The sequence below is a fragment of the Herpailurus yagouaroundi genome, unplaced genomic scaffold, assembly GCF_014898765.1.
Source record: "Herpailurus yagouaroundi ecotype Mexico unplaced genomic scaffold, PumYag 29, whole genome shotgun sequence".
NCBI classification, from domain to species: Eukaryota; Metazoa; Chordata; class Mammalia; order Carnivora; family Felidae; genus Herpailurus; species Herpailurus yagouaroundi.
Window position 1 is genome coordinate 12,454,256 of NW_024412377.1, and position 25,348 is coordinate 12,479,603.

Sequence of the window (25,348 nt, forward strand, 5' to 3'; positions counted from 1 at the left end):
CTGATGGCTCAGAGCCTGGAGCCTGTTTCCGATTCTGTGTCTCCCTCTCTCTCTGCCCCTCCCCCGTTCATGCTCTGTCTCTCTCTGTCCCAAAAATAAAAAAAAAATTTAAAAAATTTAAAAAAAAAGAAAAAGATCTGGTGGATATACACCAAAATGTTGGGGGAGGGGGACCTTTCTGCAAAGGGAATGACATAACAGAGCAGTGGGAGTGAAGTCTTTTTTTTAAACTTTATATATTCATAAAATGGGTTTATTTGAATATGTATATGTTTATACTATGTGGACAATTAAGAGATTTTTTTTAAAAGAACAAAGTGATCCACGTTCTTAAATTTTTTTAAATGTTTTATTATCCATAGAAGAGAGAGAGGGAGACAGGGTGCGAGCAGGGGAGGGGCAGAGAGAGAGGGGGAGACACAGAATTTGAAGCAGGCTCCAAGCTGTCAGCACAGAGTCTGACACAGGGCTTGAACCCAAGAACCGCGAGGTCATGACCTGAGCCAGAGTCGGATGCTTGACCGACAGAGCCACCCAGGCGCCGCTTAAATTTTGTGGCCATAACCAGCCCCTTCCGTTGGTATCTCAAGGAAGCTCAAAACATATTCCAGACATGGATTCGGCACTAATTTAGAGTGTTAATGAAATTAAGCATAAGCACTGCTATCCCAAGTTCAGGAATCCCACTAACTGGGTTCTAGTTTCATTTTATTGCTTTGACAGAAAATTGAACTCACCTCATCAGGTTCTACCAGACACTCAAATGACGTGGTAACTACTGCCCTCACTTTTTGGATGCAAGTTCATCAAATGACTCCCTTTCCTCATGGCTGACTCTGGGTCACTACTGAATGCATTCCTCTTACGGAACAAGCTTCCTCTGAATCAGTCAATGGAAGCCATAGCCTTTTAATTTCTCAATGTGCAGAGTATGGACTTAAGAACCAAATCCTGAGCCCAAAGCCTTCCATCATGCATTTGCTTTTCATTTCTGGGTTTCATAACCTTCCTTTGCCCACCGTGCAAATCTTCTTAGGGGGGAGCCAACACAAACGAGCTTGCTTTGACTATTGTCCCTAACTTACTGTCCCAGGCTAAAACATCTCAGTGATTTAAATCCTTTATATTAGTTTTCCTGGTACACAATTATAGTTGGAATGTCAAATAGTTAAATACTTAAAAGAGCTCCCCCTGTATGATATAAAGTTACCGTTTTGTACTTCGATTTCCTTAAGACACGTTTCCCTTTTATGGTTCTCCCTCGACCTTTCGACCACCACCCTCTGACCTTTAATATCTCCTCTTAACGGTCTTCAACTCATTCTTACTTTCTCCATCTCTCTTGGCACACGGCCACTTTGTGATTTAGTAAATACAACCTGGTTATATAGGCGATGGGGATTGTGTTCATCGAACCCTTACACATTCAAGTTGAATCATCATCTAGGATCGGTACTGTGCAATATAATAGCCACCAGCCACATGTGGCTATTTATTTAAATTTAAGTCAATTTAAATAAAATTGACTTTAAAATTGTTTCTCTTTCTCACGAACCACATTTCAAGCGTTCAAGAGCCAAACGTAGCTAGGGTTGGTGGTCCTGGACAACAGATACACTGCAGTAAATTCTACTGGACAGCCCTAATCCAGGCATTTCAATGACAATGGCACCTAGAACCCAGGGAGAATTCAAAACTTTAATAGCAAGAAAAAACTGAATCTCGGAAAAGCAGAAAATGTATCAATTAATCATGAATAAAAGCAAAAACCAAACCCACTATGTGTAGAAAGAAGTTATTGAATTTCCTGAGTAAATACATTTTCTACAAATCTTTACATTTCTATTGAACAATCCAACAACAACCTCTTCCTAAGCATTACAAACACTGGCTGGATTATAACATTTGTTGATTCAGGAATAATCTACGGATTTTCCGAATTATTATTTTTTTTTTCAACATTTATTTATTTTTGGGACAGAGAGAGACAGAGCATGAACGGGGGAGGGGCAGAGAGAGAGGGAGACACAGAATCCGAAACAGGCTCCAGGCTCTGAGCTGTCGGCCCAGAGCCCGACGCGGGGCTCGAACTCACGGACCGCGAGATCGTGACCTGGCTGAAGTCGGACGCTTAACCGACTGCGCCACCCAGGCGCCCCAGGAATTATTTTTTTTTAAACAGAAGATTTATGAAGCTGCCAGCCTGTTCCTTCTCACTGAGGTATAAACAAGTTTGAAAAGCTTGGGCAAACAGGCATGTGGGAATGTTCCCAAGTACTTGAACGCCCTCCGAAAGGGGAGCCAATCTTACCTCCTCCACCAGTGACAAGGGGCCATCTCCCCACTTGCCATGCATGTACTCATCCATCAGCCTGCTTGGCTGTCACCTCCCCGTGAAACCTGCCTGGAACCACCCCCTCCTTGCATACGACATCCCAGCAGTCATGTCTCCCTGCTTTGCCCACCTCCTGTGCCTGCTTCCAGAACTGTGCACATTCCACCAGATTCTAATTACCTACTGACATGCCTGTCCTCTTGGGTGGCTGAGAGCTCCGTGGGCGTGGGAAAATGACCCACTCTGATTTGTATTCCCAGCACCCAGCCCTGTGTCTGACACAAAGAAGGTTCTCAATAAATATTTATTGACCTGAGCAAACTGGGCTCAGAGGGTAACCTGCTTTCACCCTCAGACTCCTGCAGTCAGGGGGATTGGAGGCGTAATCAATGTAACCTACTTTGTTACCATCTACATGCAATTAACAGACCCTTGAATTAATTTGCCAGAGCTATTATTGGCTATGATCCAGTTGGCTATTGACAACCTGCGTGTGTATTTGCTAACTTGGCTATAGTTGTTTCCCAATTTCTTGAGGGAAAAAATAAGATACTCTCTGAAAACGAACAAGGTTGTTCAACCCGAATTCTTTGACATTTTTCAAAAAATACAAATAAATCCTGGGGCGCCTGGGTGGCTCAGTCGGTTAAGCAGCCGACTTCGGCTCAGGTCATGATCTCGCGGTCCGTGAGTTCGAGCCCCGCGTCGGGCTCTGTGCTGACAGCTTGGAGCCTGGAGCCTGTTTCCGATTCTGTGTCGCCCTCTCTCTGCCCCTCCCCCGTTCATGCTCTGTCTCTCTCTGTCTCAAAAATAAATAAACGTTAAAGATAATTAAAAAAAAAAAAAAAAACAAATAAATCCTGCAAGGGTGAGATTTGGATTTAATGAGTTAGAATGCAATGAAAGGTTATTGTCATTATTTAAAACGTCAATAAAAATGCACTCTCCAAAGTGTAAGCCAGGAAAATGTTGATTGGTTTGTGTTCCTAAGAAACTTGACTTCATAAAATGGGCAAATACCCAGATTTCAAAAGGGAAGCCCAAATATGTCCATATTCTGCCAAAAATCATTAGTCCATAGGCCTATGCGTTTAAAACCAAAATTTAATAATTTTTATTAAGAAACTGGCATTAGCAATCAAAATTTAAGATAAGGTAACTTGGTACTAAATGCAAGCTTTGAAAACCAGAATAATGGGGGTGCATGATTCTGTCGGTTAAGCATCCTACTTCGGCTCAGAACATTATCTCATATGGTTCGTGGGGTCCAGCCCCGCATTGGACTCTGTGCTGACAGCTCAGAGCTTGAAGCCTGCTTCAGATTCTGTCTGTCTGTCTGTCTCTCTTGCCTCTCCCCAGCTTATGCCCTCTCTCTCTCTGTCTCGCAATAGTAAATAAACATTAAAAAAAAGAAGAAAGGAAAGCCAGGATAATGATTTCCTAACCAGGATGTATAAATATACGTTCGTTTTTTAGTGCTGTAATGATATCAAAGCCAATGGGACTTTTTCCCTCCACGTTCGACTGGAAGCCTAATGGTTTCTTTGTTTTTCATCTCTCCTTTTCGTATCAACGGAATACCACATTTTATAACATTTATGGTGAAAAGAAATAAATACTATCTATCTCTGAATTTATTAAGGAATTTGTAGAACAGTTTTGTGACTCTTCTTTATTTAGAGCAATACCCTAGAGATTATATTTGTATAGAGATTTAGCATTTCCAAATGCTTACAAGTGCATTATCACATTTAATGCAAATTGTTCATACACATCATTAGCTCCATTATTCAGGCAACATCTGCTCAGTTTACATATTATTCATGACATTTCCCCCCCACACACCTCCTTTTTCCCTTCCTGGCCTGCAATTTGATCATTTTCTTTCCTATTAGTCTTGTGCTAGTGACAAGGGAGGAAGGAGGAAGAGAGGAAATTCTGGCTAATCCTATTTTAAAATGTATAGGGTTCTTTTAGAAAAAGTGACTGAAGATATTTAAACTGCTAGTGAAATTAAGGCTCTAGTGAGCACAGGCATTAGTGTGAATGATTTGAGTTGCTTTAATGTTTGTGACTTATTCAAATACCTTTAATCTGTAACTTCCAGTTAATAACATAATTGGTTCTAATCATGATTTCCTTGATTTGGGCCTGTGTGCTAGGGATTATTATTTCCATCCAGGACACGGAGAGAGAGAGTTGATTAGTCCCCGCGGAGCCCAGGATTGGGAACCGAGTCACTGGATCCCAAATTGCACCATTCCCTGCAACCAGCGTCCCCCAAGCTTCGGCATGCCTCAGAATCCCAGGGGACTTGTGATGCACAGGCGGCCGGGGGGCCCCAATCCTGAAATTTCTGATTTGGCAGATGAGGTGGAGCCTGAGAATGTGCACTTCTTAAGAAGCAGCGGTAGGACCATTGCTCTAAACCACGGCTGCCTCTCTCAGCTCTTTTTACGCCCCACCGAGCTGCAACCACATCAGAGCAGGGACAGTCCCCTCGAGACCGCGTGGCCCCTCTATGTGCCTGCCCCCCACTGCCAACCAGACACCATCACAGTGCCAGTGTGATAACTGCGTAATTACACGCCACATAACTGCTGCATGGATTGGCTTCCACTTTCTCTTGGTATTGGGGAAACAGCAGATCAGTCAAGAGGAACGTGCAAATAACCTTTTTTTTTTTTCGTAGGGATCTGTTTAAGCCAAAATGTTTGCTCCTTTTTCTCTTCTAAGCCACTGAATGTATTAAGCAAAACAAAGAGGCACAGGTGATAGGAGAAACTGACCTCCTGGCCCCCATCCCGCCAAAGAGTACTTTGTGCCCTCGAGGCACCTGAGTCACTTGACCACGAGGTAGGACCACTAGGGGTCTGTCCCTCCTCTCCCCAAATGCACAGACCACCACCGTCACCAGTCAATGCCTTCCCAGCTTGGTGAAAGGGGGCTGATTTGCTCTCATGCCATAGAAATAAATGACCTTATTTTGCCCCCCCCCGCAATAATTTCTTCCACTCTTCCTTCCTTTACCTTGCAAAACAAGTCACTTCAAATGGGCATTACTCTGTTAAATTTTTTGCAACAACTTGGGTATATAGACGCTATGCTTTTTGAGGAAAGCGGCCCGATTGTGACACCCCAGACAGTTAAGTACCTGGAGAACCGAGATCCCGTGAACCACAACGTTCTACCCCAGATCCCACTGGCGAAAGTAAAACAGCTGAAAGAAATGGATTACTGACAGTTTGTTAACGTTCAACGGCATGGTCTTACCTATGCACACTAGATCCATAAAACCATACATTCCATAGCAGATTTGAAAAAGGATGTCCTTCCTCTGCCACACTGCATAGGGGCTGAAGGCAGACCAGAGGAGCCAGGTCATACTTGCTATTAAGAACAGGGATCCTAGGATTACAGCAATCATCTGAACTTTCTCAACCAGTGTTATAGAAATGCTTTGCCACTAAAAGAAAAACAGAGGCATGTAAGAAAAAGGTGCTGTGTTCAATTCAAAAAGGAAAAAAAAAAAAACATTTTCAGCCCCATGTTTCTCTTCATAATGTTAGACGCTTTTCGATCTGATCAGCCCCCAAATGAATTTTTCCATTTCATCCCGGCTATAAAAAATAGACAAGCAGATAAAGATTAATGAATTGCCTTAGCTTCATTATTTTCAGTAATTCACCGCTCTGCACATTTAATCTAGTTTTATTCCAGATAGCAGTACTGCGAGCGAATGGCTGAGGAATATTTAGTACCTGGGATCACATTATTATCTTTCATGCATGCACAAAATTAAATATACTCCGAAGATATGTGTTGAAGTCTCCTCTATTTGGAAACTTATTTTGCTTTTTAGCACATTTGGCTACTGCAAAAAAGGGGAACTGTCTCTTGCTTTTGCAAAAACAAAATGTAAGAAACAAATACATAAGTTACATAAGAACATCAATGCAAAAGTCATTAAAGTAATACACTAGAATTCTAAAAGAACTATAATATTGTACATTATCTGTTACTGGTACATTTCATATACTCAGATATTACTGAATTTTAATTATCTAGTGAGTGATCTGTGAAGCCATTTTTGTCAAGATTTCGAATTGGTAAACAAATGGAATATCTTTGAAATTCAAAAACCGTGTAAGTACCACACTAGTCAATGGGGAGAATAATTTGGTATCCTAAGGATCAGTATTTGTGAGGATGTTACAGTCCAAATGATCAAAAGTCTTTCAAGAGTGTTCTCAACTTGAAAGGATTAATTAGTCATGTTCTCCCTTTTGCATAATTGAGACAGAAACAAGACCAGGATTGCTATTATGGTTTGTCAGTAAACAATGAAACTCAAAACAACCTGCACAATTTTATTCTGTGTGAGAGGGCTCTGGCTGTGGCAACATATGGCTTGTCAGAAGAATTCCTAAACAGTTTAAATAAGCTTTAAAAACAAATGAGCTTGAACAACCAGCATCCACTGTGTGAATCCGGTATTTCCTTAAACTCTTTACTTACCTTAAGTCTGAATATGTGGATCCCAAATGGTAAGTCTGTCACTACCCATGATCCCCTCTTCTCCCTCATTGCGTCTGTCTCTCATCATAAATAATTTATATATTATATTCAAATATGCATTTTCACCTTGCATATTCACAGATAATATTAAACTCTACATTTATTAAAGATTAAATACAAAAATGCATATGAAACATTTAATTCTCTAGGGTCATTTATTTTTCTTTTAAATATTTTATGTTCTTTTCTTTATTTTATTTTAATCTTTATTTATTTTTAAGATAGAGACAGCATGTGAGCAGGGGAAGAGCAGAGAGAGAGGGAGACACAGAATCCGAAGCAGGCTCCAGGCTCTGAGCTGTCAGCACAGAGCCTGACATGGGGCTTGAACTCACCAACCATGAGATCATGACCTGAGCTGAAGTCGGACGCTTAACCGACTGAGCCACCCAGGAGCCCCTTCCTTTAAAAATTTTATAACCAAATGACCATTCTGTGGAATTCCATAAGAAACGTATTTCTAATGATTTTAAGATGCAGATTCGATTATCGAAAACTGGCTTTTGGTTTACAACTCTGGATGAATAATAATTAAATTAGTCAATATGATTTTATCATTACAAATGAATCAATTTACTTCAAGCATGTACTTGAAGCTATTGTTTTGTCTTGTTTTTTTCTGCCTTCCTGACGTAATTTTAAACTGCCAGGCAATTGAATTTAAAGCCATTTTAGCAGCACCTGGGCGGCCTAGTCCATTGAGCGTCTGACTCTTAGTTTCAGCTCAGGTCACGATCTCACAGTTCATGGATTAGAGCCTCACATCGGGCTCTGTGCTAACAATGCAGAGGCTACTTGGGATTCTCTCTCCTTCTCTCTTTGCCTCTCTCCATCTCGCGCTCTCTCTCTTTCAAAAATAAATACATAAACACTGAATTTTTTTTTTTTTAATTTGGCGTCACCAAACAGGTGTGAAGTATTAGTTGTCTTAGTTTAGTTTTGGTGCTCGTTAAAGTTTTGCCTTAAATACCACAACACGGGAAGCTAAGTAGAAAATAACTTCCAACCAACATCCATCCCAGATGGCTGCTATCACATCTCTATGCATTATGGTGTTCTATCAATTTATTAATTATGTCAGATAGATGAGAACAAAGCATGCTTTTAAATCCACGAGGCAAAGGAACACAAGTGGTGTGTGTGTGTGTGTGTGTGTGTGTGTGTGTGTGTATGTGTGTGTGTGTGCACGTGTGTGTGATTTTCATATGGTGAACAATATGTTCCAAAATACATAAGCCAGATTCACTGGAGTCTTGGGTAAGCAGCGAGCGGTAAGTAAGAAGGATTTATCAAAAGTGGTCTTTACCGATACCTATTTTCCTTTTTCAGGAATCCTTTATGTTCCAGATTCATTCCGTAATTTTAGCGGAATTAAATTTAGACAGCTCAATATTGTACAATTCATTGTATTGAGTTCAATTAGGCTTAGTAGTTAATTGATCCAAGACTGCCCGCGTGGCAATTTAGCAAAACATGGTGGTCATAGGCATATGCGGTGAGGTCCTACTAACCACTTAGATTTTGGTGAACTGATCAGGAGGGACGGATGAAGCTGAAGTGTTTCCTGGGACACAGGAAGTTGTGGTGGTTCACATCTGAGAGTCAGCATGACTGAGAGGGCTGAGAGGCCACTCCGGGTTGGGCAGCTTTTTTTTTTTTTTTTTAAGTAGACTTCACACCCAGCCCAGAGACCAATGCAGAGCTTGAACCCATGACCCCAAGAACAAGACCTGAGCTGAGATCAATAGTCCGACACCTAACTGAATGAGCCACCCAGGAGCCCTGTGTTGGGAATCTTCTGACACATGAAGCTTAACTATTTCCTGGCAGGGAAGGAGAATGAGTGAATGGACAGACTTATCAGGAATAAGAACCATTGATGTTGCACACTTGTTTGGTGACACCAAATTGAAAATGGCTTAAAATTCAAATACCTGGCAGTTTGAAATTAGGGTGTTTAAAATTACGTCCAGAAAGCCGGGGAAAAAAAAGAGCATAACTCTCAGTTCTCATACCCTGAGATGCTTATTTATTATTATCATAGAAATTATTTTGTGTTGTGGAGATAAGAAATAAGGTCAGAAATAATGTTGAGACTTTGGAAGTTTATTTCTAAAGAAGGAAACACTGCTCAAATGCTATAAAAAGCTTCCTGAAATTTTTGGTTTTATATCAGTCCGCTAATGCAAATATGCCAATGAGTCTGAAAGGGCGTCGATGTTCTTCGTATATTGATGATCCTTAAAAGTAGCACCATTTATCTGAATAGCTAATGAGGGCAAGCCAGTATTGAAACCAAAATCATTAAACTGATTATGAACATGGGGATTTTCCCTTTGAACGCTGATGTCATCTTGGCAATTTCTTTGCCCGTTATATAATGTTCTTATTATTGTTACCATTATGCAAAAAAGTGGGATTGTTCACATTCTTCCCCTAGGAAAAATAATGTTGCTTTCCACCACTAGGAAACACCCACCTGGCGTCTTTGCCCTAGAAGGCACACATTATCTGACGGGCTTAGCTTCAAGAAGCTGTGTTAATGGACCATTAGCTTAGACAATAAAAATAGAGGATGAGTCTCTCGAGGCTATCCCAATGGTATCCAAGGCTTGGATTTCAGTCTGTAAGACATTTCTGATATTTGAACAGAATTTGTCAACTGCTGAACATACTTTTCACCTCTAAAACTTAATATGTAACCATATGTAATATGCCTGTTTATTTACATTTCTTCCCAAGTTTGGAAAGGTAAGTACTATAACAATGAGCAGATTGACTCTACAGAATTGCTATGATTTATTTCTTTCCATAATATTGGAATATGTTTGACTTTTATCTTCCTGAAAAGATGCTCACTTCTACACAAACTATCGGATGTATTGTTTCTAGCAAAAATGGGACCGAGTGGTTCCTCTTTTGAAAGTTCATCCTCATGCAATGTACTAGGAGCAATTTAATAAACATAGTCTATGGTTATATAGGGCCAGTATGTCCCAGGCACTTTTCTAGGAGGTTATGCATATTAACTCATTTAATTCCCACAACAACTCTGTGAGGAACGTACTATTACGATCTCCATTTTAAAGATGAGGAACCTGAGGCAGAGAGAAGTGAAACAATTCGCCCAAGGTAATACACCTACTAAGGGCTAAGGCTGCCATATAAACCCAGGCAGTCTGGCTCCTAGGTTCACTCTCTAATAGACCTGACCCATGAACAACACGGGGGTTAGGGGAACCAACCCCCTCTCCAGCAGGAAACCCATGTACAACTTCTGAATCCCCCCAAACTTAACTACTAATGGCCCACTGTTGATAGGAAACCTTAGCAATGACATAAACAGTCGACTGACTCATACTTTGTGAGTTACATGCTGCGTTCTTGTAACAAAGTGAGCTAGAGGGAAAAAAATGTTAAGAAAATCATAAGGAAGAGAAAATAACATATTTGCAGTAGGGTACTGCATTTATTCGAAAAAAAAAATCTGTGTATAAGTGGACTCACGCCGTTCCAAGCTGTGTTGTCTAAGGGTCACCTGTACCATACGATAATTCTACTATGCTCTAATGACAGTTAACGGCTCACACCCTGTTTTTGCAGTGACACCACAATTTTCCTGGTAACAGCTTCAAGTCTGTCTTCTATGGTCTCCTGAAATAGCTCTCCAGCTGGACTGCTAGCCGTGAGTCATGCCTTGATCCCCCGTGGCAGCCCCAAGTCTACATTCCTAATGAAAGGAGTCCCAGGAAGGAAGGCTACACATATGGCTCAGCACATATTCCGAGTCCTTGGCATATAACTGTTGCAGGAAGGATGAAAGAAAGGGATAGAGGGATATGATGAGGAAGAGAGGGAAGGAAGGGGGAAATAAGGAAATGAGGAGGAAGGAAGGGAAGGAGGGAAGGTGGGAAGGGGGAAGGGAAAAATGGAAGAAAGAAGGAAGGAAAGAAGAAAGAGGGAGGGATGTGTACGTTCCTTAATTGCTTAATCTGCCTGCCTGTATTGTCCCAAATGCATGTACTTACTTTTTATTTTGGTCTCTCTCTCCTTTGAGCATGTTCCTTTTTCAGCATGCCATGCCCTTCTCCCCTTCCTCACGGGCTGAAATCTCTCACCCATCCTTAACTGGCTTTAATGCCACCTCTTCTAAAAAGCCGTCGCCGCCTCTCCTCGTGCAGATTCCCCCATGTGGACCCCATAATCCACTGTTTCTACTTCTGTGTGGTGTGAATTTCTCTCTTGGATCCCAGGTGATTATCTCCCTGTTGTCCACAGACTGCAAGTTTCATGAAGGCAGAGGCTCAGCCTCATCCCCCTGATACTCACCAAACAGCTGTACAGACCCAGGAAATGCTTCACTACATGGTGTCCTGACTTCAGTTTCCATCATCTATCTGACTGTCACAATGATATTCTCTGCACCTCCATTCTAGTCTTGCTCCAAGATAAAGTTCCAGCTCTGGCCAAGCCAAGTAGAGAAGTGAGAATTTAAACTGTGATCTGTTTCCAAAGCCCAAGTTCTTTCTAAAATGCCCTTCTCGCCACCTGCATCAACTGACACATCCTATATTTGAAAGTGAAAACAAACTGGGCATAACTATACATACTTCCATAAAAATTATACCTCTACAGTTAGGGAAAAGTCAACATATGCGAAAAGCAGTTCAGCACGGCAGAGTCCCAACGAAATATCACCGATCACTTTCTAAATGGCATTCAATACTTCTTGAGTCTGAAATTTGCAGTTTGTTAACTGAATACTAACATAAAGAAGACAACCTCAAGGAGATGTATCGCTTTTATTTTAATGAAGTTTGAAAGGAAATAAATAAATACACATTGGAAATTATTTAATATTCTCATTATACACAGCTGTTCAGAGATGCACCAAGAAAGGTCCACCAGTCCTAAAAAGACACAGACAACGTACATGGCCCGGAACTGGGTATCGTTGTGTGTGAGGGTCCATGTCTGTGTGGCATTCTTCCCGGAAAATTAAATAACTACCCCACTAATTACCACAGACTGCTGTGAAACCATGGCAAAATGGTTGCCTTTCCCAATGAAATCTAACTGAGTAGCACAGATTTATAACTTCCTTCAGAGAAAAAAGGATGAAAGAAAAAGCTGGGAATTTTCTTTAAAGAAGTGACGGGAGCCCAAGCCAAGGTAAGAGCAAGTCGTCTCCTGGTATCAGTCACTTCCAGCCAGTAAGATAAGAACTGGAGAAAGGCATACGCTCCATCAGGCCTCCAGGAAGCTATTTAGAAAGATGTACCTGTCATTCCGTTGTCTGAAATAGTTAATGCACCTTCTCAATTTAGAACCCAATTTCCTCCCTGAAAATAACACATGCTCAGAGGGAATGAAATTGAACTCAAGGAAAGTAGGTTCATTGAGTGTGCATTAAATCCTTCATTCTAAAACTGTTTCACCTTTGTTTTTAAAAGGCAGGCCAGATATGAATCATAAGCTAATAGATTTGTAGTATGATGATTTATAGCATGCAGTATGACAGGTGGGATCACTTACCAGTGTCACAGGAGGGAGAACCTGTTCTTAAGAAATGTCCTCTTCAGAAAAGTGAATTTAGCTAAAACCTATTTTCAATCATCTTTAGATGGTATTTAAATTGAGCCACTATAAGTTGGGATTTGAAATGCTGGTAGAAAACATCTCTATGTGTAATCAACCTGACATGCGGATACAACATTCAGTTAGTTATATGCCCCTTCTTTGTAGAGTTGTATTTATAAGCTGCATATTAAACGTGATTTCATGCTTCGGTGTGGGTCTTCTCTGCTAGAAAAGCATCCTCATAAACTTATCAGAGCTGAAATGATAATCAGACAAAAGAGAATTTGCTTTGCCTGAGAAAGGTGAAAAATTGTCCTTTGAGAGAAGCGAAATCTAAACAACTTAGAGAAAATAAATAGGAAAACACGGAACTCCTTCTTTAAAATAGCTAACAAAAACTGACAGAACTCTAGCAAGGCTAATTAAGAAATAAAATTGGGAACATAACATGACTGATCCTACAGATAAAAAGAGTAATAAGAACATATCATAGACAGTCTTATGCCAATTAATTCAATAATAGAGATGAAATAGATGAGTTATTTGCAAAACATAACTTATCAAAATTGACTCAAGAAGAAATAGAAGGTATGACTAACCCTTTACAAAATAATTGTACTTATAATTAAAAGACTTCCACAAATGAACAAACACCTCCTGGACCAGATGGTTTTACTGGGAAATTTTATCAGACATTTAGAAAAAAATAATATCAAAGTTACATATACTCTATCAGACGACAAAAGAAGACAGAACATTTCCCAAGATGTTTTATGAGGTCGTGCAAGACCCCGATACCAAAACCCCAAAAAGAAAAATATGTATATAAAAAAATTCCAGACTAATATTCCCTATGAGCATAAACGAAAGCATAATCCTCTACAAAATACTAGCAAATCCAGTAGTATATAAAAAGAATAATGCAGCTGGAGAGGATGTGGAGAAACGGGAACCCTCTTGCACTGTTGGTGGGAATGCAAACTGGTGCAGCCGCTCTGGAAAGCAGTGTGGAGGTTCCTCAGAAAATAAAAATAGACCTACCCTATGACCCAGCAATAGCGCTGCTAGGAATTTACCCAAGGGATAAAGGAGTACTGATGCATAAGGGCACTTGTACCCCAATGTTTATAGCAGCACTCTCAACAATAGCCAAATTATGGAAAGAGCCTAAATGTCCATCCACTGATGAATGGATAAAGAAATTGTGGTTTATATACACAATGGAGTACTACGTGGCAATGAGAAAGAATGAAATATGGCCCTTTGTAGCAACGTGGATGGAACTGGAGGGTGTGATGCTAAGTGAAATAAGCCATACAGAGAAAGACAGATACCATATGGTTTCACTCTTATGTGGATCCTGAGAAATTTAACAGAAACCCATGGAGGAGGGGAAGGAAAAAAAAAAAAAAAGGTTAGAGTGGGAGAGAGGCAAAGCATAAGAGACTGTTAAAAACTGAGAACAAACTGAGGGTCGATGGGGGGTGGGAGGGAGGAGAGGGTGGGTGATGGGTATTGAGGAGGGCACCTTTTGGGATGAGCACTAGGTGTTGTATGGAAACCAATTTGACAATAAATTTCATATATTGAAAAAAAAAAGAATAATGCATCATGAGTGAGTGGGGTTTATCCTAGGGATGAAAGATTGATATAACAAAATGTCAATCAATGTAATTAACAATATAACAAAAAAGCAAAGAAAAAAGAAACAGATCTTACCAAAAGATGCATAAAGTTACATGACAAACACCCATTCATGATGAAAACTAGGAAAGAAAGAAAACTTAACCTGTAAAGGGCATGTACAAGACTTAAAGCTAGGATCATACTTAATGGTGGAGGAAAAGAAAGAATGCTTTCCCCCCCTAAGATCAGGAACTGGGCAGAGATGTCCACCCTTATTACTCCTACGCACTAGTGAACTAGATAGACATCCTCGTCAATGGAATAAGTCAAGAAAAAAAAAAGGTTTCTAGTTGTAGATGATATGATGATCTATGTAGAAAATCCTAGAAAATCCACAAGAAAACCTAACAGAATTAGGAAGTTAATTTTGCGAAGCCTCAAAATACAAGGTCAATAAACAAAGATCAATCGTATTAAATACCCCCGCAAAAAGTTGGAAAATAAAATTACAAAAAACAGCGCTACATTAAAAATACCATAAATCATAAATTACTTAAGACTAAAATGTTTAAAAGATAATCTGCAAGTTACTGCTGAAATAAAGAGGACTTAAAGAAATGGCTTTCATGAAGACTCACTATTGTTCAGATAATTGTTCTCCCTAAATTTAGGTTCTACAGTTAAAGGGGAAGAAAAATAGTATCCAAAGCACAAAGGTTTCTTGTTATTGTTTACATTTTCAAAAAAAAAAAAAAAAGGCCGCTGCTCTAGAATTTAAAATGAACACCAATCCATTGATATTATCAATCTACTTTTAACTCACAGTGATTAAAAAAGAAAAACAAATCTCCAAATCATGGGTTGCAGTTTCCACAAGAATTTGGCAGAAAACTCTCTGGACTCACTTTCTTGTAGGGAATAGTCTTGACTGCCACTCCCAGAGCTGGCGGTAATGCATATTCTGCAGGGTGCTGTGTCTTGACCACAGAGCATCATTTGGTTTAATTAAAATTCTTCGAAGTAGATCATGTGACCAACAGGAAAGCCGAGAAGTGGGTGGGCAGGTCCCCATGTGTACCAGGGCATGTTGTGAGGGCTTCGTGCTATGGTATAGGGCTCAGACCACCAATGAAAGTTTTTTCTTCCAGAAACCTGGAAATCCCAAGAGGTTTGACAAGCCATGGACCAGGACTACAGAGATGTACTCGATATGGTTTGAAGCTCAGGGAGAAGAAACTGAGAATCTCAAGGTGAGGGCCACCTTGGGGGTTCCCGGAATGGACTGTCAAGGACTCTGTCTGTGTCCTAAGATGAAATGAAGAAGGAGGGAAATTTTCGTCCCCCAGAAGAAAGCCCCTGGGAGAAGGTGGCCTTTAAGACTTGACTCTGGTAAGGAGATTCTTCTCAGCTTTCCTCACAGCAATTGGGCTCAGTTGTGCTAGACATATGAATAGGGGAGGCTGAGCTTTGACTTCAGGGCCAGGAGAATCAAGTCCTGGATGAATTGGGACGAGGTGAACCTAGTCCAAGGCCAAGTACCAACTGTCTAAAAGAGTTGGTCTTAGTAGCTAGATTTTGCTCCCATATGAATTAAAAGGGACCACAGATCCAGAGGTAGGCCAAAGTGACCAGAGCGCCTGCCAAGTTTGAAAACTTAGTTCTAGGGGGGGAAGGAAATTAATCTAAAGTAAAAGTTTGGTTACTAAGTGAGAAGCAGAATTAGCAGAGCCCAAAGATGTGGAGTGGGGAGGGACGCTGCATGGGAGGAGCATCTGTGAATGTCCAGGGACCAGGATACTAACTACATGAGTGAGGTGAGCCTTCTAAAGAAATGTGTGTCCAGAAAAACCTTGGTAATAAAAGTTGTCCTTTATCTCGATGCCAAATCTTGGGATAGGACACGAAGTCCCGAAGAATAGCCTACCTGGCTGTCTTTAGAGTCACAGGACGATGGTAGATCAAAGGAGTAGAAGGTGTAAAAAGTTTTCGTATAGGAGCTGAGTATCCTTATTTGGAAGGTGTAGTCTGAGAAAAATCTCTCAAATGACTGTTAACAGAAGGAACAATTTTTGAACTAACAAGCATTAATTGAGCAACCATAGGGCACGGAGTCCACATGAGAAATGCCAGATTCTAGATCTCACTTAAGAAAAAGCATACTGATTCTCCCTTCCCCCCCGCCCTTAATTCTTCCAGAACTATTCCCTATCTCATCTCTCAGTGTTACCTCTTGTTCAGTTGTTTTGTCAGCTATAGATTTTCATAATTGCCAAAAGTCTTGTGAATCCACACTTAACAGTCCGAAAGTTAAGATAAAAATACACTCTAGCTCTTCAGGGTTCGAGAAATTATACTGCCTTCCCCCTCTCTGTATTAATTCTTTCTGTAACAAAAGCTGGTGCTATCCATTACTCCAGATCAGGGAAATCTGTTCCAAGTGCCAACTTTCTAAAAGAGTTAGTCTTAGTAACTAGATTTTGCTCCCACACGAATTAACAGTGTGTCTGTATATAATGCATTTTCAGTTCATTACTCTTCTCAATATTTGATATTAATTATGTTTAAATACAGGTTCCCGAGGATATTTGTATCTAAGTAATTAGCAGGTGGTCATGACCATATTTACGTGTTATCTCCACAAAGAGTTGAGAGCTACCTTTGCTAAAGCTTATTTAAACTTTCAGTGGATCGTTGCTGTGTTCAACCTTGATTCTGAAGCAGAATTTTCACGGAAAGCAACCATCTTTCCATTTTAAATAATGGAGCTCATGTCACCCAAACACTGTATATTCTGGTAGTCAGACATAAAGGTGCACACAGAACTGCACCCTCTTTAAATTTCTGATGTGTATAAATGGAAGCCTTCAACATACACTTACCAGATGCCTGGTACATGGCAGACCTTACAGGAGTTAGTAGACTGAGGAAAAATCCTCTTGCTATGAGAAACACTATCTAAGCAGTAAAAAGAAGCACAAAGGGCAAAAGGTGAGCTCAGTGTGAACACACGGGTAAGAAGAGTCTGCTCCGCGGAGAGTATGCTGAAGACGTGGGGAGAGAGGGGACAGGCAGACAAGAAGAAGCATGCGCAGAGGAGCTGGCAAATCGTGGGGGTTTTATTGTTGCTGAAGAGCAGAACCCATGTGGGCAAGTGGTGTGGGAGCCAGCTTGGAAGGGGCTTCCAGAATTGGCGATGCAGTCTGAACTTTATCCTATAAGGCAATGGCTATTAGGTAATCACAAGAAAGAGCACGTCTTGTGATGATAAGATCGCTCAGAGAGGTTTATCTGCCTACTTCTGCTCTTGCTTCTGGTGTTTCCCAAAGAGGGACACGATACATCCCATCCCACACGCTCTCCTGCCACGCGGCCTTGCCAATCCTTATCAAGAAGGAGCATCAATTTCTCCACTCCTTCGAGTAATGGATGCTTTAGCCAACAGAATATGGCAGAAGTGACCCTATGTCAATTCCACGCACAGATTTTAACTGTCTTCGCAGCTTTTTTCTGAAGAAGTGTGGCTCCCCCGAGACCGCCATGCCGTAAGAATCTCAAGCCATGAGGAAAAGCCCAAGGAGTACAGGGGCATTAGGCACGTGAATGACAGGTGATCTGAGATGTGGCTTCTCCAGGCCCCAGAACCTCAGCGGACACCACAGGGATCACAGACGAATCACCCAGCTGAACCCTTTCCAACTACAAAATCATGAGCAAAAGAACCACGAAGTACTGGGATAGCTTTTTTCGATAGCAAGAGACAAAGTGGAACCCATCCATTCACGGATCATTCTTTGCATTGCGGTAACTGTGGGATGAGAATTAGAAAACCAGACTCTTGGTGTTTCACCCCCTCACTCCGGCTCCCCAACTCTCGACCCTTCTCATCCTCATTTTTAAAATGAAATTTCAGGGGCGCCTGGGTGGCGCAGTCGGTTAAGCGTCCGACTTCAGCCAGGTCACGATCTCGCAGTCCGTGAGTTCGAGCCCCGCGTCGGGCTCTGGGCTGATGGCTCGGAGCCTGGAGCCTGTTTCCGATTCTGTGTCTCCCTCTCTCTCTGCCCCTCGCCCGTTCATGCTCTGTCTCTCTCTGTCCCAAAAATAAATAAACGTTGAAAAAAAAATTAAAAAAAAAAAATGAAATTTCAATTAGATCACCTGTAAGTCTTACTTCTACTCTACAATTCCCTCAAATATGCCTTTTATTATATAACTTGCGTTCGCACCATTTTTCTTACCCCTCCATCTTCTCTCCATATGCACTTAGGGTTCTTGTCCTTAAAAACGTGAGAAATATTTGGGGGGTAATGGAAATGATCTAAAATTGGCATGTGGTGATGGTTGCACAAGCCAATATACTTACTAAAAATTATTGAATTGTGCACCAAAAAAATGGATGATTTTTATGGTATGTAAGCTATGCCTCTCAATAAAACTATTTTTTAAGCCCTCAAGAAATCCTTAAAATAGCAAACTGAGTGAAATCTTTTCAGCAATTACTTGCTTGGTTGGTGTGTGCTATCGTTTACAAATGTTTTATCCTTGAAATGTGTTTAATTTTTTAATTAAATATAATTTCTAGTGCAACCCCACAGAGAGAGGACCCCTAAGAAGGCCATTTACCTGAATTCACTCTTCTCAGCTTTTCAATTCCTAGAAAGGTGCACACCAGATAAAGAGTTTGGACTCTGAGGTCAGATTCGAACACCGGCTCCGACATTTCCACTTCTTTGCTGTGGGACTTTGGACAAGAACCTTTTTTTCCTCATTTAAATTGAGATCCTGGTAACTATCTCAAAGGTTGTGGTGAGGATTAAATGATAATACACACATACACACACAACATACACACACATACATGCACTACATAACATATACACACACACACTGTATACATGGGGCACATAACCAGTACTCCTTCAGTTATAATTATCATTCCAAAGACAAAAGAGCCCTAATTGACAACTTCTCTGAGAAAGGGAAATCCCTGAGCCATCTGCTTCTAGATGCTTCTAGAAGAAGTCTGACGGAAGAATGGTCAGCAGTGTGTCTGAACAAGGCTGCCCTGTCCCGCTCCCAGTTTCACCCTAAACCATGTCCCATTTCCCGACATCCTGCCATGGTGAGCATGTCACTTTGCTTGAGCACAAAGAAATCCTTTCCGCAAACAAGAACTCTCTTACGTGAGATTTGGCAACTCATTAAGGGGGCAAAGGAGGGAAGGAAGAGCTATGATATCTTCTCATATTTATTCTTTACTTTCAGCAATACTTTAATAAAACAAAGGCCTTCCCACCAGCTCCAGGAATTCCTCACTGACCCATAGTTTTCTCACTAATAAGGGTTTTATAGGAATAATAAAGAAGAAGCTTTTCCTCACTCAAGAGATATCTTCCCTCTGCGTAAACTTTAGGCCATTCATTTACATTGCGATTGAGAAGCCACCGTGTGGTGGGCCAGGCAGAGTGCTGGACAGGACACTGCCACGAGATGCGCTCGCCCCTGCCCTGAACACTTGACTGCCGGGTGAGGAATTCGGACTCGCGACAAGCGACTACAGGGGACACCCCAGCAATCGCATCTTTGCAACGACGCTATCAAAATGCATAGCAGAGATACACTTCATAATCAGAAGCCACAGCAAGCCTAGAGGAGAAGGTAGTGTGCGCTCTGGGGTTTTAAAGCATCAGCAGAAGTCACTAGGTGGAAAAGAAGGTGCCAGACAGAAGACCAAATGCCTGTCATTCTCTAGCTTTAGGTCTGCGTTAATTTCATCTTCTCCTTCACTGGCCTTTCCTCATGGTTTTGAGTTCTCCTCCCACACCGAGTTTTGCGAGCCAACGGCAGTCCAGTGGTGACTTCCTTTGCCATTAATGTGAATAATCCAGTATAACATCTGATCTCCACCTTCAAGTAGCCCACAACCTCTGGAGTGATTAGACCGATGCCTGGCAAGCAGGGGGCGGGGAGGACATACAGTACATGCTGTCTTTACAGCATGTAATTGAGCCCACAAGTTCTGCAGAAGAGACTCTGGGTTTCATAGGAGGAGTCTGACAGACAGACATCAACACAGTCTAGAACAGCTTCCCGGAAGAGACAGGCTGGCCTGTGAACGGCAGGGGGAATTCAGAGATGTGAAAGTTTGAGCTAAAACCTTCCAGAAGGAGCCACTCCAGCAAGGCTCCAAGGAGGGAGAATGAGCAAGAGACGCTCTTGTGGTTTAAGAGAAAAGAGCCCGGAGGGCGCTTGGGTGGCTCAGTCCATTAGGTGTCCAACTCTTGATTTCCGCTCGGCGTTCCAGCCTCGTGTTGGGCTCTATGCTGAGAGTGCAGAACCTACTTGGGATCCTCTCTCTGCATCTTTTCTGCCCCTCCCCCACTCATGCTTGCTCTCTCTGTCTCAAATAAAGAAATAAAACTTTAAATAAATAAATAAATAAATAAATCAAGGGACCGGGAGTCTAGAATGCAGGAGAAGCTATCTGAAAAGTGAAAAGTGTAGTCAGTGAGATTTGGCTACATAACATCCAGCGACACGACCAGTGTTCTCCCCATGTGGTCCTGTTGTATATGATGACCTGTTTACACGTCTCTTCCCCAACCAACCTCTCTGTGAGCTCTCTGCAGGCAAGGATGGACCTTACTGATGTCTGAGTCTTTGTCTCTTGGCCGCGTGGTGGCCTGTTGGCAGAACTCAAGGAAATTGGGTCAAGAACTGAGGTTTGCTTTTGCTTTGTCTCTTCACGTGACTGACCTGTTTGGACAGCATGAAAGGACCCAAAAACCATTTTAGCTTTCTGATTCCAGCCTGGTGGTTCTCAGTCAGGTCTGATTTTGCCCCCACTCACTCCGCACGGGTCATCTGACAATGTCTGGAGACATTTCTGCTTCTCATTACTGGCCCTACTCGTGTCTAGGGGACAGAGATCAGAGACACTGCTCAACATCCTACAGGCTGCAAGCCAGCCGCCCCAACAAAAAACGTGTCTGGCCCAAAATGTTGACAGTACCAAGTTCGTGAAACCCTATTCTAGTCTATCACACTTAAGATCAAAATAGATGTTGGGGCGCCTGAGTGAGCGTTCAACTCTTGATCTTGGCGTAGGTCATGATCTGATCTCACAGTTCGTGAGTTCAAGCCTGGCGTCAGCCTCTGTGCTGACAGCATGGGGCTTGCTTGGGATTCTCTGTCTCTCTCTCTCTCTGCCCCGTGCGCGTGCGCTCTCTCTATCTCTCTCAAAAATAAATCAACTTTAAAAAAAAAAAAGATGAAAATAGATGCCGTGTTTGGATTGTTGGGGTTCTAGTTGTATTCTCTTTTGAACAGAAAGCATGTGAAAAGAAATGAGGGGGAAAGAGCCGGGTTCTTTTCAAGATAATTGCACTTAGTTTCCCGGGAAACTTAACAGCAGAGACATCCAAGGTATGCCACGGGTCATCTCATCAGCCAGCAAACTCCATTACATGGTTGCTGCGTCCAGAAAATGTGTGAGGAACGGTGCAGAGAGGATGTTGTCAGATGGTGACTAATGTGCTGATGTGTCCGAGGTGCCTTAGTTAAAAACAAGTTCAAAGTCTTTGTGATTCTGCATGAAAGAAGCTACATGTATATATTAGCATTACATGCTACTTTTAAAGTGAATGAGAGATGATTCAATAAAGCACTGATGAAGGAGGGCAAGGCATGCTGCTTAAGGAAAGATTTCTCTATAGCATGGGAGAGATAGATAGGGAAGGAAGGAAAGAAGGAAGGAAGGAAAGATGGAAGGAAGGAAGAAAGGAAGGAAGGGAGGGAGGAAGGGAGGGAGGAAGGGAGGGAGGAAGAAGGGGAGAGAAGGGAGGGAGGGAGGTTGGATGAGTCAGTGGTCGATGGATTGGTGGACAAAGAAACAGACTGAACTACTCTCACCCAAGGCCACTGCCAAGGTCACTATAACATCCATAATGCTGTAGAGCCATCCCGCATTGTGTCTCCATACACTGTAACCCCCCAGGTTAGTGGAAACAGTTGGCCTTTTCTGGTTTTGATTAAGAATTGGGAGGGGCGCCTGGGTGGCTCAGTCAGCTAAGCTTCTGACTTTGGCTCAGGTCATGATCTCACGGTTCGTGAGTTTGAGCCCCACATGAGGCTCTGTGCTGACAGCTCAGAGCCTGGAGCCTGCTTTAGATTCCTTGTCTCCCTCTCTCTCCAGCCCTCCCCCATTCGCCCTCTCTCTGTCTCTCAAAAATAAATAAGGCTTAAAAAAAGTTAAAGAGAAGTGGAAGAAAGCCATCCACAAAGATTAGGGTGGCACCAATATTCTGGATCAGGTCACCTTTAGGTAGAGGAAACTGCCTGACAAAATAAATTACTGTGTTGTAGAGGGGAAAGCTCTAGTTCTGAGACGAATGGTCAGCACAGAAGAAAAATGCGTCCATTGAGGGCCAAATTCAGCCTGTGCCGGATCCGAACATACACAATTTAGAACCTGTCCTCATAAAAGCACATTTGGAAGGAGGCAGACAGCTCCTCAGAGGCCCTTCATTTTCAGGATGAGCCAAGAGTGGAACAAGCCGAGAAGGCTCTGGGGCAAGGCTGCCGAGCTGGCTGATGGGGCATGGGCCCCAGAATCGGTCCAGGGCTCCTGGAGCTCAGCTGTGGGGACTCGGGATTTACCCTGCAACCTCACCCTTTCCAGATGGGCTACTGCTCATCCCACGTTGGCTCTTAGTCTCAGTCACTCTTAGTCTGGTCCTGCCGCTGCAGGACGGTCAGCCCGTTCCTTATGACGGCGGCAGAAGCCTCCTGCCCCAGGACCCTCGACCGCGGCCAGGGCCCTGGCCGCAGGTGAGGTGTGATACAGAACCGCACCTGTACTCCATCTGGAAAACATTCCTGAATGAGGAGTGTCACCGAAGGAATGACGATGAAATTATCCTCACGACAGCTCAACTGGCTTTTAAGCAGCTTTGCTGATGAACAAGATTGATCTGATAGAAGATGCGAAAGCAAATTTTCTAGAGTTTTCCCTCCCCAGAAAGAGATTTAGAGTGGGGAAAAAAAAAAAAAAGAAAAAGAAATAAGTGGTTTGAAGATAAGAGCGCTTGAGGGAAGCACTATTGATATTTTTGGAAATCATATTACCATATTGTTGCTTTTTCCGAGGTTATGTCCCTAGTGAAGGATAATTTATTCTTCAAGAAACTTCTTTGACAAGTTTTGCAAGTGAAAGGAGGAGTGCACACCCAGAGATGAGCACGCTTTGCAAGCAGCAAAATAAGGCAACTTGTACCCCCAAATAGTTAATACATTATGAAATAGCTGCAGCAACATTAAAAGGGCCCCCCCTCCCCCACCAACACACACTAAAAGAAATAAAACCTATATCTGGGCATTTTAGGGCACAGAATAGGAGAGGGCGGGCAGGCACAGGGTTGTAGTGATGGGTACAGAACCGGAAAGGTCCTTTCTTAACATCGGCCAGGGTGGAGGAAGGGGACCTACTGGTGGCCAAACTGTTCCCAGGAAAGGACAGGCTCCAGGTGGAGAAAAGGAGCACGCAAGGTCAGACCTGTTCCCTCGCAGAAGCCCCAGCAGCCTGGGACAGGACATGAAAAAGCCAGGACAACGGGCAGCACAAAACAAGGCCACTGTGCTTCCAGGTAGCTGAGGCACGTGAGAAAAGCGTGCTCTGGGCTGTGTCTCTCCCGCAGCCGCAGAAGTGGGGGTCTGGGTGAACGGCTTGCCCGAGACAGCCTCTGTGTCGTGTGTGTGTGCGTGAGTACACGTGTGCGTTCATGGCGGTGCGCCTGTGTCCACAGACTGCCGTTGCCGACGGTCAATGTCAGAAGCCTCAGCGCAGCCTCAGTGTAGCTCAATGGACCTCAGTTAGAGTCCTAACCGCTGGGGCACCTGAGTGGCTCAGTCCGTGGAGTGTCTTCTGACTTCGGCTCAGGTCACGATGATCTCATGGTTGGTGAGTTCAAGCCCCGCATCGGGGGCTCACTGTTGTCAGGGAGAAGCCCGCTCCAGACCCTCTGTCCCCCTGTCTTTGCGCCTCCCCGGCCTGTGCTCTCTCAAAAATCAATAAACAGTTTTTTTAAAAAAGAGTCCTAACTGCATTTTCTGCAGCACCTGGGAAATCTGCTTGCTGTTTCGGAGCCTCAGTTTCCTCAAACGCAAAACACCAACCTGTAGGAATGCTGTGAGCAGCACAAGAGATAAGTTTTACACAAACACTTAGCGGTATCCTTGGAACATAAGCACTCAATGAACGACATCTAGCTATTAACTGTTAAGAGGGAAGACCTCCCAGAAACTCACCAGCTGAGCTCTGAGAGAAAGCAAGCCCAGAAATGGTTTCTTCTCAAATGATCAAACACAGCAACTACTACTCTTTTTCCAGAATCACTAGAGTGACTTATCAGTGAAGTCCCATTTGGGGAATATATTTTCTTTCTGGTTCTCTAGAAAACCTGAGCATATTCTATTTATATATTTTGTTACTGGTTTAGAAAATTTTAGAATATTTGTAATTTTAAAGGCCTCCTTTAAAGGACAAAAATGATAATTTTAGGTTGGGACACTGAGCCCAAGATCACATAGTTCAGTTTCAGTATATGTAAGATCGTTTTGCACAAACGAATCATTCAATCGTGTCACTGGTCTCAAAGGGGACCAGACGTAATGAAGAAGACCATCCATCCCATCTACTTTTGAATTTTTCAAAATTCACTGACATACAGGCTTGTAGTCGTAGGTGAAGAACCGCATCTTCGTATATGAAGTGCACGGCCATAATACAATTTAATAGAACCACATAATATAAAGTGGATATGTATTTGGACTAGAGAATATTAGAGTTTTGAAAAAAGTACATAGAAACCATCTAGTCCAAATTCCCATTTTACATAAACTGGGACCAAAGGTAAAGTGACCTACCCAAGATCACACAGCTAGTTAATGGCCAACATAACAAAAGTTATAGATCTGTTTTGTTATTAGTACAGACCTTATTTTATTATTATAATTAATAATAGCAGACTCAGAAAATGGTGTGATTTTATATTTCTAATTTCCAGCCCAGGCAGTAATAGTTACTGTATTCCTTGAGGTCTGACAAGAAGATAATGGGTTCCATATCAAAAGCTGAGGAATTAAAGAGTGATATAACCAGAAAGCATGACGGGTAGGGTATCCATGATAGGCAATTGCTCAGACATGGCCGACACCCCTAGTAAACTAAAGTGT

At 42.3% G+C, this 25,348-nt stretch overlaps 1 protein-coding gene across 1 annotated transcript in view; it reads right to left on the bottom strand.

The window, feature by feature from the left end:
* Positions 1–25,348, bottom strand: part of MARCHF11 (membrane associated ring-CH-type finger 11) — a gene marked incomplete at its 5' end in the record, with an annotated part of 104,485 nt that overhangs the window by 18,841 nt on the left and 60,296 nt on the right. The window contains one exon of the mRNA XM_040492442.1: positions 5,609–5,801. Coding sequence (XP_040348376.1) covers positions 5,609–5,801 — 193 coding nt within the window. The remainder of the gene's footprint in view (positions 1–5,608; positions 5,802–25,348) is intronic.